The sequence below is a fragment of the Colletotrichum abscissum genome (genome assembly GCF_030869225.1).
Source record: "Colletotrichum abscissum strain IMI 504890 chromosome Unknown Scaffold_9.1, whole genome shotgun sequence".
NCBI classification, from domain to species: Eukaryota; Fungi; Ascomycota; class Sordariomycetes; order Glomerellales; family Glomerellaceae; genus Colletotrichum; species Colletotrichum abscissum.
In genome coordinates, this window is record NW_026850536.1 from 1,325,300 (window position 1) to 1,342,342 (window position 17,043).

General features: G+C 54.9%; 6 protein-coding genes across 6 annotated transcripts; 3 read left to right on the forward strand and 3 right to left on the reverse strand.

The window, feature by feature from the left end:
* Nucleotides 1–1,230: 1,230 nt before the first annotated feature.
* On the forward strand, nt 1,231–2,820 carry CABS01_04924 (uncharacterized protein; the record flags this gene model as incomplete). Its single annotated transcript, XM_060538294.1, has 1 exon — nt 1,231–2,820. The coding sequence occupies one exon, from the start codon at nt 1,231–1,233 to the stop codon at nt 2,818–2,820; it is 1,590 nt and encodes a 529-aa protein (XP_060389956.1).
* A 141-nt stretch (nt 2,821–2,961) lies between these two features.
* On the reverse strand, nt 2,962–4,779 carry CABS01_04925 (uncharacterized protein; the record flags this gene model as incomplete). Its single annotated transcript, XM_060538295.1, has 2 exons — nt 2,962–4,522; nt 4,571–4,779. The coding sequence occupies 2 exons, from the start codon at nt 4,777–4,779 to the stop codon at nt 2,962–2,964; spliced, it is 1,770 nt and encodes a 589-aa protein (XP_060389957.1).
* A 648-nt stretch (nt 4,780–5,427) lies between these two features.
* CABS01_04926 (ribose-phosphate diphosphokinase) lies at nt 5,428–7,157 on the forward strand (the record flags this gene model as incomplete). The annotated part of the gene is made up of 3 exons (XM_060538296.1): nt 5,428–5,538; nt 5,728–5,875; nt 5,938–7,157. The coding sequence occupies 3 exons, from the start codon at nt 5,428–5,430 to the stop codon at nt 7,155–7,157; spliced, it is 1,479 nt and encodes a 492-aa protein (XP_060389958.1).
* An 877-nt stretch (nt 7,158–8,034) lies between these two features.
* On the reverse strand, nt 8,035–11,346 carry CABS01_04927 (uncharacterized protein; the record flags this gene model as incomplete). The annotated part of the gene is made up of 1 exon (XM_060538297.1): nt 8,035–11,346. One exon carries the CDS (start codon nt 11,344–11,346, stop codon nt 8,035–8,037), a length of 3,312 nt encoding a protein of 1,103 aa, XP_060389959.1.
* A 1,558-nt stretch (nt 11,347–12,904) lies between these two features.
* On the forward strand, nt 12,905–15,123 carry CABS01_04928 (transcription initiation factor IIF subunit alpha; the record flags this gene model as incomplete). The annotated part of the gene is made up of 3 exons (XM_060538298.1): nt 12,905–14,305; nt 14,359–14,824; nt 14,882–15,123. 3 exons carry the CDS (start codon nt 12,905–12,907, stop codon nt 15,121–15,123), a joined length of 2,109 nt encoding a protein of 702 aa, XP_060389960.1.
* Nucleotides 15,124–15,669: 546 nt separating this feature from the next.
* On the reverse strand, nt 15,670–16,716 carry CABS01_04929 (uncharacterized protein; the record flags this gene model as incomplete). Its single annotated transcript, XM_060538299.1, has 1 exon — nt 15,670–16,716. The coding sequence occupies one exon, from the start codon at nt 16,714–16,716 to the stop codon at nt 15,670–15,672; it is 1,047 nt and encodes a 348-aa protein (XP_060389961.1).
* Nucleotides 16,717–17,043: the final 327 nt, after the last annotated feature.

A 17,043-nucleotide genomic window follows, 5' to 3' on the forward strand; every position in this document is an offset into this window, starting at 1 on the left:
GCGCTGACTACCGATCGAACACTTGGCCTTTGAGCCGAGCAGATCGGTTAATACCAGCGTTTGGGGGCAACAACAGCGTAGAGGGAATGAACTTGGATTCCCGCCTCACTTTTTGGAATTCCAAGAGAACTTATCTCGTGTTACTAGTTCTTCTGGCTTTGATGTGGTACTTGCTCTTCCTGCTATACCGCATTTGGAGGAAGACATTAGATATCACAGGGCGTCCGAGTGATCGGCAAAGCTGGAGCTTGGGACAAATTGTTGCGTTAGCAACGTGGATCCCAGTAGTCGTGGTATACGTGTATATGTGTATCTGTAAGTCTATGCTGCTGATTCCGTCCCATGACCTGTCTCTGGCGTGATACTAATGTCTCTAAAGGCGGAAAGAAGTCTGGTCTGGAGGGATGACTACCGGCCGGCTACGAAGCCGTTCCAGTGACCACTGGACTTGATGACAGCGCCCAGCCTGTCCCACTCAGGACTTCTAGGACTTAGGGTGGAAACCATACCACCAAAATATGACGGGTGCCGCATGAATTCATTTTCCTTCAACACTTACGTAGAGCCAAATTCTTTAGCACCGTCTCAAGATTTTTAGATAGCACTCTCGAAGTTCATCCTTCGATCTACTATCAACATGCATTTCAAGGTATACAAAGATAAGAGTGATACTGGCAACATGAACATCGCAATTTATGACCCATAGCAGATTATCATCACTCGGTGCCCGTGCTGTTTCAGTATTGTCCAAATAATTCAGTACTTCTGGATGAGTAGCGCAGTAAATCATGCCCAGTTAATGGTAGGATGCCCACTATCTCCCTGAAACAACTACATAGTGCATCGCAATGTGGATTAGTATAATCAAATTGGCCATTACAGAAGCTCTGACTCTCGCTCTTATTCACAATTGAGATCGGGATTGACTGTCTGGTAAGGTAGTCATTGCGTAGGTAGCTTACTGAATCCGATGATGAGATGATACCGATATGCAACTAAGCGGGGCTCAGATGCTCACGGGCAGAATTGTGCAGCTTTATGCTCGCCCAAGCTCCGATAAGCGATAAGCTCCAAGCGATGTGCTTGGCCCTCGCGAACCTGCCGCCGTGACGCTGTGAGAATCAGACGCCTCGGCAGGCCCCTTTCATCACGAGCAGAAGGCGCAAATCAAAGGCCGTGACACTCACAGCAATGGACAGTCTTTCGAGAAACAACACAACACATTGAAAGATGCTAAGCGGTACCTGTACGCGGCTGGCCATTGTGGCCGCCGTCTTTCTCGTCGCGGCAATCTTCCTAGTTCCGCAGCTCCCCCACGTAGGCTACAACGTGCCCACTCAGCTCGGCCACAACGCCCAAACGACAGGCGGCAAAGATGTCTCGAATGGTGCCGATAAACCGAACGGCCCCGTCGGAGATCATGCCAACGAGGTGATCACATCTCTGGCTTCAATTGCTACATCGTATAGCGTGGCAAACGCGGCTCCGAAGCCAACACCTGCTCCCGCCACAGGCGCGAAACCCGATACGAAGAAGACGGTCTCAAAGCTCGAAGCCGGCCAGTCGCTGTCGCCGTTCCGTCTCGCCTCGCCAAACGGTCGCTACGAACTCAATCTCCTCGATAGCGGTTCCCTTTCGCTCCTCGACATCAAAACAGAGATCGAGTTGTTCACGTCCGATACCGAGTACCACTGGCCCGTATCATGGCAGGTCGAGCTCACCCAGGAGGGCGTGCTGATGCTCTCGTGGGCAAACGAGACTGCTGCCCCGTACGGCGCAACGCCATGGATCTCGAATCTCCTACCCGAGTGCGCTTCTGTTGAGAGTGGCGACGAGAAACCGGTTCTGGAGCTTTTGGACTCTGGAAAGCTGCATATTCGCGCTGGGAGCAAAACCACCTGCCTACTCCACCGCGCCTCAGATGATATGGGACGTCTCGCGATCGTGTACACCGGCTTTTTGCGCACCTATTTGAAGACTTGCAAGGAGCAGAATAATAAGCTCGTCAAGACGTGGACTGGGAGCGGCGGTGTCGACGTACACGTGTTTACGTACCTGGAAGATGTCAACCACGATTCCGGTGACCCGGTGGACAAGGACAGCATAACCAAGCACCTGAAGTCGTGCTTTGGAGACGCGCTCAAGACCGTGGAGATTCTGAAATTGGACAGTGTGAAGGAGAACGCCGTGGATCCTCCCGAGGTGCTGGTGAAGGAGTGCGGAAACGATAAACTCAACCACCAGCTCAGTCAGTGGAAGGCACTATACCTCGCCAGCCTGCAGGTGCAGAGCTACATGATAAAGGAGGGCATATCCTACGATTACATCTACAAGGGCCGTCTCGATCTGCTGTACTGGGGCGACTCGCCTGCCCTCTCGTCGCTCAAGGTACCCGAAAACGGCATCCTGGCACCCCGCGTTACTCTGGACTGGACGTGGTACGCCATGCTCCACGACGGCGAGCTGCGCGCGGGTGTTACAGACATCACCGCCTTTGGACGCCCCAATGCCATGTTTACTTACCTCGCGCTCTACCGCGAGTTTATCCACATGCGGACTCTGGAGAAGGAGACGGCGAAGTGGAAGGGATTCAATACCAAGACCAGGGAGAAGAAGCCAGAGGGCCAGGAGGGATGTACGCCTGAAGGTATACTGGCGTACTGGCTGCGGATCAATGGCATCGCTGTGAAGACCGATTGGCAGTTCAAGATGGGTTTGTTGCGCGGAGATGGGAAGGTCATCTTCACTTGCCCTGAGGGCAGAGGTTGGCTGTGCCCTGGTTTCATTCCGCAGGTTCACGACGATGGAACCCTGTTTTGAGTAGTCGTTGTATGATACGAATAATGACACTGTTATATGTGAGACCACGGGTATAAGGCTTTCGCTTCCCTAACCACTTTTTATGCTTCATGAAAGTGCTCCGGAAATAGGCGGCGGCTATGTCGGGCGTCTTTAGCCTTGTTATTCGCTACCCAGGATATCAAAGGGATTTGAAGACACTTTCTTCTTGGGCCTCATGCGAGGTTCTGCGTCTGCCATCTTCTTCCGCTTCTTTTTCTGATTTTTGGCTTCTTTTGATGGCAAAAGCAAATCGTCCGAAATACCCAGCGCCGTGGCGACCTTGCCAAGCGCACCACTGGTTTTCATACCCGCGAGAAGGCGCATTGTCCCATCGACTGATGGATACTCAGTGAGGGGTGGCAATGTGGACAACAACTCGCGCAGTTGCTTGGAGCCTTGGATCGGGTCCTTGGCTCCGACCTCGTACATGAGATCCAGGACCTGGGCCAAGATGCGGAGAGAGTAGAGCGTCGCGTGGATCTGCGCCGATAAGTGCACGACATCCCACGGGACGAGGTTCGAGTCTGCCGACACCGATTGGCCTAGCTTGATGGAGTTCAGACACGCATCCAGCTTATCTTCTTCCTGCGCGTGAGCGAGAAGGAGCTGCAAGCTGACTGCCTGCCAGGACGAGCCCTTTTGGGTAAGGCTACTTTTTGCCTTGGTCAAGGTCTTGAGGAGAGCATCCATCGAGTCCTTGATCCAGGGCCGAGGCAGCATCGCCATGTACTTGCCCTGGTTCACGCCAGACGACATTCTTCGGTACTCCCTCACGTGGGAGACGCCCCCGGGTCGCAGCAGACACGTGAGGCTGTATGCCAGCTGTCTCACGGAAGCGCTGGTATCCCATGCGCTAGCACGGGCTGGACAGTCTAGGAGAGGCGGGAGACACATCATGCAGCCCGCGGCGCCGGAGTCGGCCGCGAGCGGCTTCGCTACCCCGGAGTAGCCCACGCACTGCAGGACGACCTCGGATAGCCTCGCGTCGAGGTAGGGTTTGTCGAGGCTGCCCAGGATCGGGACAGCGCTCCAGTCTGTAGTCTCCAGTGTCTCGTAAGGTGCGCAGAAGGCGCGGAACTCTTCCGGATCTGCGACCTCGCCTTTGCAGTTTTCGAGGACTTGTGCGAATTTGGGCCGGGTGGATTTGGAGAGCTCGTAGGCGAACCTGCGCATGCCGTGGTCCTCTGGTAGCTGTAGACGTTTGGCGATCTCTGATGGGGAGAATTTTGGGCCTAGGAGAGCGGGTTTGTCGTCGTCGGTGGTGCCGATGTGGAGGTCTCTGAAGAAGGCGACAGATCCTGTCTTTAGATCATGGACGGTCAGATCGGAGTCCGAGGTCAGGATGGTTCCGCCGTTGCGCAGCACGTCTTCTGCGCAGTAGGCGTCTGCTTCGCCGGGGACCAGGCGGACCAGAGAGGCATACTTTTCGATCGATTCCAGCTTGTCGACGATGGCTGCGACGAGAAATGCTGGTGGTGGGATCAGGGGCTGGTCTCGTTTGGGGGCATCGGTTGGGAAGAGAGGTGGTAGTGAGAGACGCGTTGATGCAATTTGCTTGGCTGGGCAACCGTTGGGGAAACCTGAGCGGAAGATCTTGAGGGACGAGGATACCTTGAGTATCCTCTCGAGGCGGACTTCTGCTTTTGATGCCGGGAGGAAGCCATCAAAGTAGATGGCGGCGCTTTGAACGTTAGCTTAGGTCTTTTCATGTCTTGGAGGAAAGAATTACATTGATATATCATGACTGGTGACTTCTTCTAACCATCCTATCGCGGTTCTTCCGAGGATATCGTAGGATGGCAGACCGGAAGTACTTCTCGTACAGAGATGGTAGATATGGTATGCCAAAGCAGGGCCATCAATGACAACTCTGTCGCCGTCGAGAGGCCCAAATACCCCATAAGGGGAGAGATGGTTTAGGAGATGAGGAATTCCCATGATTGTATAATGATTCTGCCTTACAGACTTACATTAGAACTAAAACATGTACGAAGATTGGCTCACTCCGGGTCACGAGATTAACAGCCAATCTATTGCAAAATCTCTTCCACTGACCTAATCTTTTGGATTACTTCTAGTGTGCTGCTTCCCCAACTGATACCGCGTGTTAGAACCCGATCGAATTCTTTGACTACGGCGGTCCAATCTCCATCAAACGATCCCGTTACAAGTAATCCATTGAATGTTGGGACATGGATTTGAGTTATCTCAAGACATCTGCCTGAATACTTGCCTTGGTAGGTAATGGAAAGAACGACCTGAGCTCCTGCAGAAACTCATCGCGGGGTCACGGTGCGTGACACACGGTACGTACAGTCCCTATCAACCATAGGAAGCGGCGGCCCTGCCTTAGGGATTGGAAAGGGTATCTCCGGCCCGGATAAATACAGTGTGATGGTAGCACCTTCTCGCCCACTACACGTGCCTGCACTGTCCGTTCGACCCCACTGCAGCGCCTGGCTCCGTGCCCGCCCGCTTTTCGGCTGAACAGCCCCCTTGTCCCCAACTCAATTTTTCCTTCGCAGTAATAAAAGCTCCCCACCTCGCGAATCAAATCTCTTCGCCTTTCGCATTCTTCTATTCAACATGCGCGGCACTCTCATCTTCGCGGGCTCCTCCTGCCCAGTCCTCACTAATCAGATATGTGAGAACCTGGGCATGGCTCCCGCCCAGGCGGAGCTTACCCAATTTTCCAATGTAAGCTGAAAGTGCGCATCGCTGGGCCGTCGACCACCAAGGGCGGGGGAAACGCCGCGTTCCTGCTCACGAACTTTTCATGATGTAAATCATGGGGGGAACAGCAGCCGCGGCCGCTCCCACTGCCTTGATTGGACCAATTCCAACTTTGTTTGGACTCCCTGTTGAGGCTGACCCGTCACACAAAAGGGCGAGACGAGCGTGCGAATCTTGACCAGCGTCCGCGAAAAGGATGTCTTTGTCGTCCAGTCCGGCAGCGCCAAGGTCAACGACACCATCATGGAGTTGTTGATTATGATCTCGGCCTGCAATGGCGGATCAGCAAACAAGATCACTGGTAAGATTAGCTCCACTCCCTCTGACTATCGTCTTATAGTGCTAACTCGATCGCTTCCCCAGCTGTGCTTCCGTACTTCCCCTACAGTCGCCAGTCGAAGAAGAAGTCCCATCGGGGTGCCATCACAGCAAGAATGCTTGCCAACCTCCTCGGCGTGGCCGGCGTTAAGCACGTCATTACCGTCGACCTGCACGCTTCCCAGATGCAGGGCTTCTTTAAGTGCCCGGTGGACAACCTTCACGCCGAACCCCTCATTGCGAGATGGATTCGTCACAACGTGCCCAACTGGAAGGAGGCCGTTGTCGTGTCCAAGAACGCGGGCGGAACCAAGCGTGTGACATCGCTTGCAGACGCACTGAAGCTCAACTTTGGCATGGTCACAACAGAGAAGAACCGGAAGGGAACCAACATGACTTCGAGTATGATCATGCACCACCTGGACAATCTCGATCGGGAACCCGTGTTGGAGACAACGCGTGAGCCACCCAGACCTTCCACACCTCCCGCTGCACCTGGCCGAGCTGCCCGGATCAGAACCGACGCACACGGTTCCCCTCAGTTCACCAGCGCTCCGAGGTCCCACCCTAGATCGATGGACGACCGGCCCACAACACCCACGCAGTCCAAGCCTGGCGATGGGTCGGTCGACGACGATGATGAGGAGGAGGGCGACGCGCAGTACGATGATCGTCGCGCCCATGAAGTTACGCACGGCCGATTGGTTCAGGGTCACATAGTGGACGACGACTATCCATCGCCAGCTGCATCGACCGTCAGCGGCAGCGTTCAGGGCGACGATCCCATGACTATGTCGCACGCATCATCATTCTTTGCTCCCGAGCCCCATGCCCTGGGAGGTTCTGGAGACGCGGCCCCGGAGTCGGACGAAGAGGACGAGGTCCTGAAGGATCCCAAGGTCGAGCACATGATCACGCTGGTCGGCGATGTCAAGAACAGAACCGTCTTCATCGTTGATGACATGATCGACAAGCCCAACTCGTGGATCGCCGCTGCCGAGACAGTCGTCAAGAAGGGCCGCGCCAAGAAGGTCTACTGCATGGCCACCCATGGCGTGTTCGGCGGCGACAGTCTCGACCAGCTTCAGGCGTGCGAGTGCATCGATACCATTCTCGTGACCAACAGCTTCCCCATCCCCGAGGATCAGGCCAAGCGGTGCCCCAAGCTCGTGGTACTCGACCTCTCCTTCCTCCTTGCTGAGGCGATTCGCCGTAACCACTACGGCGAATCAATCTCCCCTCTGTACCAACACATTCTGGACTGAAAAGATTTTCCGGCGAGAGAGCGTGCAAGGATTGTCTCGGTTACAGTTCGCCTGACACGGCTTCTTTTTCTGCTTTTTCCTATCTTGGACTGGCTCAAGGATTCTCTTTTTTTATTGAGTTCCAGTATGTGTGCGGCATACTCGGGGGAGATAGGCATTTCAGCGCGGCGTTCTGGGCTACAACGGCAAAGAGTGGAATGGCCAAGAGATGGTTGCAACCAAAGGAATACGCGTTCCCAAGGAGACTTTGGTAGGTCTTGCTCAACATCAACACAAAGCATGGTCAGTATTAGACATGAATGATGAAACTTTGATACCTTTTTTTTCAACCGGGCCGCCATCCAGTATGGCGTGTGCGCGCGTTCCTCAACTGATACACCTTTTTTCACCCTTACCTGATGGAAGACTGGGCTGCATCCATTGCATCACCCTTTCTTACCCTTCACACCAACGATGCTGTTTTCTGAACAGCCGGGGCCCAGTTCATCCCAGAACAGGCCTTGAACGGAGCGTTGGCAGATTAATTTTCGACTCAAAGAAGATCCCTCTTCCGGTCGTCTTCATGACGGCCACAGCCTCCGGGACTGGTGGGAGAGGGATAAGAGAAACCTTCGAACATCTCTTCAAGTGATGTACGTGTGGATGTCTTGATCACAGTCGGCGTGTGCACCGACTTTGTTCTTTTAGCTTCCTGTTTTTGATAATAATACAAATCAACTTTCAAACATTTTTTTTGCCTTTTTACGTCGTGACATCGTCCCTGCAGTACACACGTACCGCATACCCCTAGTCCTCCGTGACGCCCCTGCCTGGGATTTCATGAACACAACGTCAAATTCGTCCACATCTCTCAAGTAAACACAGCAATGTCCCCTTCCTACTCGAACAGTTCCCACCCGTGAATCTCGTCCAACAGTTGCAAATACGTGCTCTTCTCGCCTTCCTCCTTGACGGCCGCCACATCCTGAAGCAGCTCGTCACCGAAATTACCCGCGCCCGCGGCCTTGATGATGCGCCACGCGCGGCGGAATTCGTCGCGGATGGCAACGATGCCGTTGTGCGTGACTGTGCGGGCGACGTTGTGGTCTAGCTCGAAGGGGTCTTCGATGGCGAAGAGGTAGCGGTGCCGGACTTCCTTGACTTCGCCGTTCTTCTGCGCCGCCGCCGATGCTGCTGCGCTGCTATCGGTGGAGGTGGTGATGGTGCCGCTGGTGGTTGTCATCGTCGTCGGGGTGGGCGGGTCGATGGGCGATTTCAGGGTCATGTGTTGTTGTCCCTGCAGTCCGGGGGGAGGACCGTCGGTGCTCGGGGAGTTGACGGCGGCGGTGTTGTTGGCGTTGGGGCGGTACTCGATGACCGTCTTGGCGCCCGTCCAGCCCTTTTCCGTCTTGGAGAGCAGGCCGCCTGGCGAGCGGATGCTGAGGACGTCGCGGCCCCAGTCGTAGCCTCGGCCTGGGTAGGTGCTCATGGAGCCGTTTTGGGCGTAGTACTCGAAGAAGCCCCGGAGGAGCTGGCCGACGGAGTCGCGGTTGCCGTTGAGCTGGCTCATCTGCGCGAGGCGGAGGATCTCAGCCTCGTCGCGCCAGAAGCCAACGAAGCGGCCGCGGCAGATGATGCTCTCGTCGAGCAGCGCCGGGGACTTGGGAGGCAGGCCTTCAGGGGGCGGAGGCGGAGGGCCGAGGGCTTGGAGGTTGGGGCAGACAAAGGGCTGGACCACGTTGACGAGGTAGTGCAGCATCATGAGGACGTAGCCGTAGCTGCTGAGGGTGCCGCGGTACGGGGTGTTTACGCCGCGGACCTTGGCCCAGTGTTTGACGAAGAGGACGAGCGGGCGGACGCGGGGGTCGGTGTGGGAGTAGCAGCGGAGGAGGAGGGTGTTGTGCAGCGCGAGGTGGGCGGCGAAGTTGATATCGCACTGGACGCCGACGCCGTTCTTTGGGAACTCGAGCTTGTCGCGGTAGGGGTCGCGGGGCTGGTTGATGGCCATCTTGGCCGGATCCTTGAGGTCGCGCATCCGCTTTATGGTCTCCATGTTTTGCTTGGTGACGGGGATGACGAAGTCGTACTGGGGGTCTTGAACGTTGCTCTTCCGCATGGGACCACGGAGTATCGAGATGTATTCTCTCACGTCGTTCTCGATGCTCGGATCGTACAGGTGTTGGTCGACTGCCTTTTCGAGTTCGAGGGCAAGTTGAAGACTCTTGTGGCGGCGCGCGACGGTGAGGAGGCTGAGTGGTCCGTTGGTGGTGTCGATGAATTCCTGCACGCTCTTGCGAGTGGTGCTCGGCCAGATGCCGGCCGTGTATCTGTTGATGATGAGCTGTTTCGCGGCCGTAGCGTTAGGGTCGCCTCGGGGGCGGAGGTTCGCGAGGATCTTGAGTGTCCTCGCGTGGTATCCGGTAGCTGCTTCAAACTGGCTCTGTTCGAGAGTGAGCAGTTGCGCAATGGGGAGCTTTTTGAGCTTCTCCAGGTGCAGCTGCAGATGTTTGCTGTATGTCAGGGGCTCGATTCCAAAGTGCTGCTGATTCTGGAGATTCTTCCAAGACGCTATCAAATTCCGAGTTGCATCGTCGGTGTCGTCTATGCTTCCGATCTCAGCCTCTCTTTCGCATAGCATGACAATCTTCTCGCCTTCCATCTGGGCGTACACGCCAGCCAGGGACCGGTAATTGGGAACATTGGTGATCGTCTTGAAAGAAAGAGACAGGTAATTTGAGAGTCTACTTCTCAGCGGCACGTCGTGAATGCCTTTCAAGAACGCTTCGCAAACCTTGTTGAGCAAGTCGTAGTCCTCCTCTACCAGCTCACGACAGTTAGAGAGAGTCACATCCCGACCTCCCAATCTTCTCAAAGTTCGCTTCGCTACATTATAGTAAGCAGAGAGAGACTGGTTCTCGGGCTGGTAGATAGCCGGCACTCTGGGCTCGTTCAGATTGGGGCCTGCAGGAGATAACTCGCCCGTTTTTGGGTTGTTTGGGTCGTCGATCGTTTCGTCCGTCATTTCCTTGGTGTGAGTATCAGCCGTCTCGTCATCATCTGCAGCATCCGCATGGTCGGTATCCACGATGCCCTTTTCCCACTTTTCACGCTCTTCCAAGAGGTCCTTGAGCAGCTTCGCGGGCGGGTTCTGGCAAAGCTTGATGATTGGTACTCTCGTGCGGGTCAGCAGACGCGCGCCAAGGCCGATTTCGAGAAAAACCTTCTCGATAAGTCTGGGTATCGCAGAGCCCGACTCATCCGGTTGGGGTGTAGAAAGGGGTGAGACCAGACCGAGATCCATGTCTGAGGCTTTCGTTGCGAACCCAGAAGACAGACTGCCGAAGCACTTGAGTTGCACAGACGGCGGGGGAAAGTTCTCCAGACCATTTTGTGTCGCCTCATATTCGGCAACCGCGGCCTGGCACACTTGTTCGATCTTAACTCGGAAGGCTTCCTTCTCGGCGATCTCTCCTCTTTCAATCTCTGCGCCAGCAACGAGAGTGTTGCAGAGGCTTTCTAGGTAGGATGCCTGGTTCTCCAACTCCTCGGGCCGGACTGGGTGGTGTTGACCACGGGGGCTGTAAAGCTGGCCATGATTGTTCCGTGGAAAACGCGGTGAACCGTGCTCTTGCTGACCACTTGGGTGCTGATCATGCTGGTATCGTTCAGAGTTGACGAGGTTTCGATGTCCGTTCTGTCTGGGGGAGCGAGGCGACATGCCGCCTGCAAGGTGATGCGGTCTGTGGTGCAGGTCTGGATTATGATACGTCTTGCCTGGTCGTCCATGAGAGGGGAATCTAGGATTCTCGTGAGGGTAAGAAGGAGAAGGCCAGCCTGTGTAGGGTCGTCCAGCCTCGGTGGGCGGAGAGGGGCGAGTGTCAATGGGAATGGACAACTGAGCATTCATCTGTCGTCTCTGCGCCTGGTTGAGTCGCTTTCTGCCCACCTTGGGCGAGGGTGGTGGCTTGCCATTGACTCCGGCTGAAGCTTCGGGATGGTCTCCATGGGGTTGAAGATGATCGTTCGGTCCATTCGCCGGGGTTCCGCCACCGGGAAAGTGCGCGGTTGTTCGCGGGGCATCTTGAACCTGAGGCTGGCCGGTGGCTGGAGTACCGTTGGTGAGAATCATGTTTCGCAACTGATCCTCGAGCCCATTGTTTTGAGAGCCACCAAACTGGCCCATGCCGGAATTTCTGGTGCTATTATTCATGGTGATTGTTGCTTGAAGATGTTATCATCGAATACGATGAGTTGGATACAGCTGAAGGAAGGGTAAGGCTTCTGTGAGAGTTGATGAGATGGGTGCACTGAAAATAGGCGCAGAGCACTTACCTGGTCAGACACGTCCGGGACGCATGGCTTGGACAGTTGGATGCAGAGGATTGGGGATTTGGAGGATAGATACGGAGGTGAGTAAGAGTGCTGTGATTGGGAAGCTTGTATTCAGTTTCCGATTGGCGATCACCTCATTCATGTAGGTAGGTGGTGTAAATGGAACTTCAAGTGAGGTGGAAGCTTTACGTGGGGAAGCAGGTACATTCCGGAGTGAGGGGCTACAGTCTCAGACTTGCGACGCACTGTACGACAATGGGTACATGCAGTCGGTTTCTCACTGTACAGATACTGCCCCCCGCGGACTGTGAGGTAAGGTACCGCAAGTACCTCTATGTGGATAGCTAAAACCAAGATTTGTGGAATGAATTGGATGCTTACTATTTATCTCACATCTTTCATGGCCTTCCACGGTCTCGTGAAGCCATTGACTGGATTCTCCTATTCACCCCTTTACAGCAGAAAACAGCAAAATCCCCTATCTTGGATGCCGTGATGTCTGGATTTGTAACTATTGTCTGGGTTGGTGCAAATATATGGGCCAGTCAAGGGCACGCATTTTGATAACGGTTGACGTTGTCGAGGCTGAACATCCTATTAATACTCAATAGATATAAGGCATTGATGTCGTGCTTCGAGCCAGGGGCACTCTGCACGCACGTAAGATTAATTCCTTAAAGTAGTTGAAGGAAAGCTAGGTATCTTATCTATTGCGACATCTGTCCTTGCTATTGAAGCTACGGTACCTACTAGTTGAGGTACGGCAAGTTAAGAACAGTAAGGCCATCCCAATGACGTCCTACCACAGTGAGGCTCGCCCTTTCCAGATGCGGTTCCACAGCCACTGGCGAATTGTGAGGCACTGAGGATGGCCCGCCCAGAAAGAGTACTAGCACGCTGGGCTTACTTTTGGTCAATTCATTGGCTACAAATGTACCGCGCACCAAGCTTTTGCCGGCAAACTACAATCAAGGTACCTTACCTTAGCACGGTATCCGCCCAGCTTTTCTGCAAGCTCTCCAAGCTGCCTAGGCAAGTGCGCCTGATTTCTGAGCGCGCCTTCCAATCCTCCTCTCCCGCATGCACTTCATCGTCCGGGCATGCTCTTTGTCATCACCTCGACCTCTTCACCTTCGCCAATCCATCCGTACTTATCAATTCGCGAGTACACAACCGCCGATCAAGCTAGTCCTCGAGACTTTCTGGCGAACATTGATATCCAACCTTCGGTCGCATCACCGAGTCTACCGTCACCAGCTATTCTCTCTTGCGCCGCGGCCCTAGACATCTGGGCAAGCCTCATTCCTGCCTACGATTCTGACTTGCACTTGACAGAGACTGCTTGACGACGGAGAAATAAAGCGTCGCTCACTAGAATCTTCCCGAGACAACAGCCTGCAGGAAGCGCTCTCGACTCTCGCGCGCCCGCTGACAGCATGAGCGCGCCGCCACCAGGTCTGCCCAACGGCCAAAACCCGAATGGCCTACCAGGACAGCCTGGACAGCCTCGTCCCCCTCCGATCAAGCGACGGCCCAAAGGCGATCCCCTTGTTGCCCGCAAGCGACCTGGAGCTCCACGACCGGCTGCCTCGCGTCCCCCTCCAGGCTCGCTGCAAACCGCCTCAGGAGCCCGACCAGCTGCCGGTGGAACAGGTCACCACGGCCTTCAGCGACCCGAAACCGAGGAAGATATCAGAGCGAAGAGAGCGGCAAACGGCGGCTGGCTCGATCCCGCGCCCCAGAACGTCAGGGAATTCAAGATCGTAACGACCAAAAAAGCGTTGAAAGATGGTGTCAGACATCACGTTATGAAACTCTCTTCCGCCAAGGCCGAGCTCGAAAGGAACGGCATTGATCCCACAAACCAAGATGAATTTACCCGACCTGTCACGCTTCAACGTCGCGATCCACGACAACCGCCTCCCGGACGCGAGGTCAAGCACGAAGAGCCCGAGCCACAACCCGTTGACGAAAAGGAAGCCGAGCGTTTGGCACAGCTCAAGGCCGAACGTGAGGCTGTTCGAGCTGTGGAACTCGCTAAGAGTGCACCCAGTCTGAAAGATCCTAGTCTTGATAAAAAGCCCAAGCCCAAGGAGAAGGAAAAGGATGTCCAGTTCCACCGCCAGCCTCGGTCGGAGAAAGAGAAGAAGCAACAGGGCCTGCGATACGAGGAGGCGCTCCCTTGGCACCTAGAGGACGCAGATGGCAAGAACGTCTGGGTCGGATCATACGTCGCGCCTCTGTCCGAGACCACCGTCTGCTTTGTTGCTACTAGAGATGGCAAATTCGCGGCGATACCTTTGGAAAAGTGGTACAAATTTACTGCGAAGCCCCATTTCAATACCATGAGGCTTGAAGAAGCCGAGGCTTTGATGAGTAAAAAGACAGACATCGGCCGATGGTACATGCGTGACAAGCAAAAGAAGAGCGAGCAAGATGAATGGGAGGCGACCAGACATGCTCTGTACGGACCTGCGAGAATCAAGACAGAAAGTAGCACCTTCAGAGCTGCTTCTCGAGAAGAAAAGCAGGACCATGACGAAATTGACATGGAAGGCGACGAGTTCCAGGACGATGACGAGAATCCCGGCTTAGACGTGGACAATGACGAGGATACCAAAGAGGCTACCGATCGCATTCGCCGAGATCAAATGGGCGCCAATCTGTTTGGCGAGGCCGACGAGCGCAGAGTAGAAAAGGAGCTGAACGAAATGAGGAAAGCCGAGGAGGAGCGCCGCAAAGAGGGAAAGCGAACCACCAAGGCACTCATCAAGAGAGAAAAGGAGACTATCTACCAGTCGGATTCGAGTGGCTACGATCCTTTCGAGTCTTCATCTGTAAGATGCTCAGAGAAGCTGTCATTTTATTTTTTTACTAATCACATGCACAGAGCGACGATGATTCCGACGAGGAAAAGAAGAAGGAAGAAGAGAAGGACAAGGACAAAGATGAAGAGAACAAGGACAAGGACGGAGACTCCAAAGATAAGACTGCGTCGGGCGTTTCTTCCAAGGGTAACACTACCCCGTCTGGCCGACAGAAACATACCGATGCTCTTAAGAAGGGCAAGTCTCTGAAGCGTCCCGGCTCTCCCAACTTGTCGGAATCTAGTGGCAACGAGTCCTCTCGGAAGAAGCTGAAGAAGCATGCCGCGGCTTCTGTCCACCAGAGCCGTTCGTCTACGCCTTCAGGAGGCCTGAAGAGCCACCTCAAGGGTGCCATGAGCGACGGCGAGGCAACTGGAGGAGAGATGTCAGACGGCCAGTTGAGGAAGAAGAAGATCAAGCTCGTTGGTAGCGGAGCAAGAGGCACGCCAGTCGGCTCGAGGGCCGGTAGTCCTGTCCCGGCCGCATCCGGTATGCACATGGATCGCGCTCCTCAATTTTTGGAGTACATGCTAACGCAGTTTATAGGCTCCAAGCCCGGTTCACCAGTTCCCGAGGGATCGCCCGCGCCCCGTGGCCCCATTCAAGCTCACGAGATTGTTGACGCCCTTCCTGAGCTCCCTGGCGGTATCAGCATTGGTAACCTTATGAGAAGATTCCAGGGACGCATCGGCGATGGCCCTGGCCAGATGGATCGCAAGGAATGGATCAAGCTTGTCAAGGAGAACTGTGCCTACGGATCCGACAAGATCCTTCGTCGCAGACCTTAGGCGGGAAAGCCAATATTGTAGATTCTGCTAGCGATTGCTCCATCATTAGGATGGAATTCGTCGGCGAAGAGTCCTGCGCCGACGTGTCACCCATAAATGAGTACCTTGGATTATCTCACAAAAGTTGTATAAGTGAAATGAGCACAGCTTGTTTTTCGAGGAGGGCGTACATGGCTCGGGCGAGATTAGTCATCTTTGAAGATTTTCAATGAGAGTCGCAAACGCGAACCAGATATTCTAAGAGGAGAGAAGCACCCGAGCAAACACATCTCAGCCAATAGTAGAAGAGAGACGTCAAGCCAGCAGGACGCCTTTCGAGACCGCAATGAACATGCTCTTCGGGTCTCTTTTACGCTATGAAGTCAAGTTCTTGCTCCCCGAACGAAATTATATGTCATTTTCATTTCGAAGTTCAAAATGATGCAGGCTCAAATTTGAACCATCACTTTGATTGTGACTGCAACGCAAATATCATGGGATATCCAATGCTTGAATCCATCGCATTCCGGTGTCTTAACCGAACCAAATGTCGACATGCTAGCGCGATCATTCGTCCATCTGCCAGGCGTAGTCGAGCCCCTTATTCCGCTCCCTGCGATTAATCGCCCTGAACCGCTCCCCTTCAAACCCGTTACTCCTGTCGACGCCGTCCCACCTATACCCCGGCTTGATGCCATACCGGTTCTGCGGCGCAGCGCCAGCATACACCGGCCGCCTCTTCCCCTTTTTACCCTTTGCCCCTGCACCACCACCGCCGCCCGTCTTGTCGCTTAAGAACTGCGCCATGGGATCATTCCACCGCTCCTGCTCCTTGAGCTCGTTATTCATCTCCTCGTCGTCCGCCGTCCGCGCAAACGTCATGAGCTTGGCGTCCTCGAGCGCCTCCCTGCGCTTCCGCGCGTTCTCGAGCTGCACGTCGCCCTTGGGCGCCAACCTTGCCTGCCGTTCTTTCTCCTCGGCCTCGAGCGCGAGCTTGCGCGCCTCCGCGCGCTTCATGGAGACGTCGACGCGCCGGCCCGTGGCGTCGCGGTAGACCGTCTCCTCTTCCTTGCCGTGTTTTCGGAGTTTCGCGAACTCGGCTTCTTCGGCTTGCTGGCGGCGGCGGAGCTGTGCTGAGACGGCGGCGGCGGATTGCAGGCCTGCGTGTGTGCCGTCGCTCATTTTGACGACGTTGGCGGCGGCGTCGTCGTCGTCGTCGCCTCCTCCTTCTATGACGGGCATCTCGTCGTCTGCGTTTCGTGCTGCTGCATTTTCTGCTGCTGCTGAGGCGAGGATCGCGTTTGCTGCTGCGGCGCTGTCGTCGTCTTCATTGTTGCCCGCGCCGGCGCCGCCTTGTGATTTCGAGGATGCGGCGACCGTCTTCCAATTTGATTTCTTCGTCTTTCTAAACTCTGCTGAGGTCCCTGATACGAGGGCCGGTCCTGATTCTGCGTCGTCGTCTTGTGCGGTGGAGTTGCCCCATCCGTTGTCGTCGTCGTCTGCGATGATGAGGCCTTGGGTCTCGGTGGGTTGTTTGCGCTTGCGCTTCTTGGTGGGTTTCGGATCTGCTACTAAGTAGTTCTTTGCAAGATATGATGAGAGGTCGGAAGGCATTGTCGGATATGGCCTGTGCAGGCACGGGAAGGTTGAAAATGGGGGTTCGTTTTGGGTGGTTTTGGTGGTAATGAGAAGAGCTATGATACTTCAAGATATCACAGGTAAGCTAAGACTGAGGTATCGACGTCGTTGCACATCGAAAAGATGCACGGACCTTGATGGACCAGAGCCAGAAAAGCAGGGGCCGCGGACCGACAAGGGTCCCCCCACTCTCCCTCGTCCCTTCCACGAATGGACGTGCATGTGACCGGGGCGCTAGTTACTTATCGGAGGGTTGAGTGGTCTCTCTCTCGCGCGAACCTGACAATGACGGCTTCTGGCTTG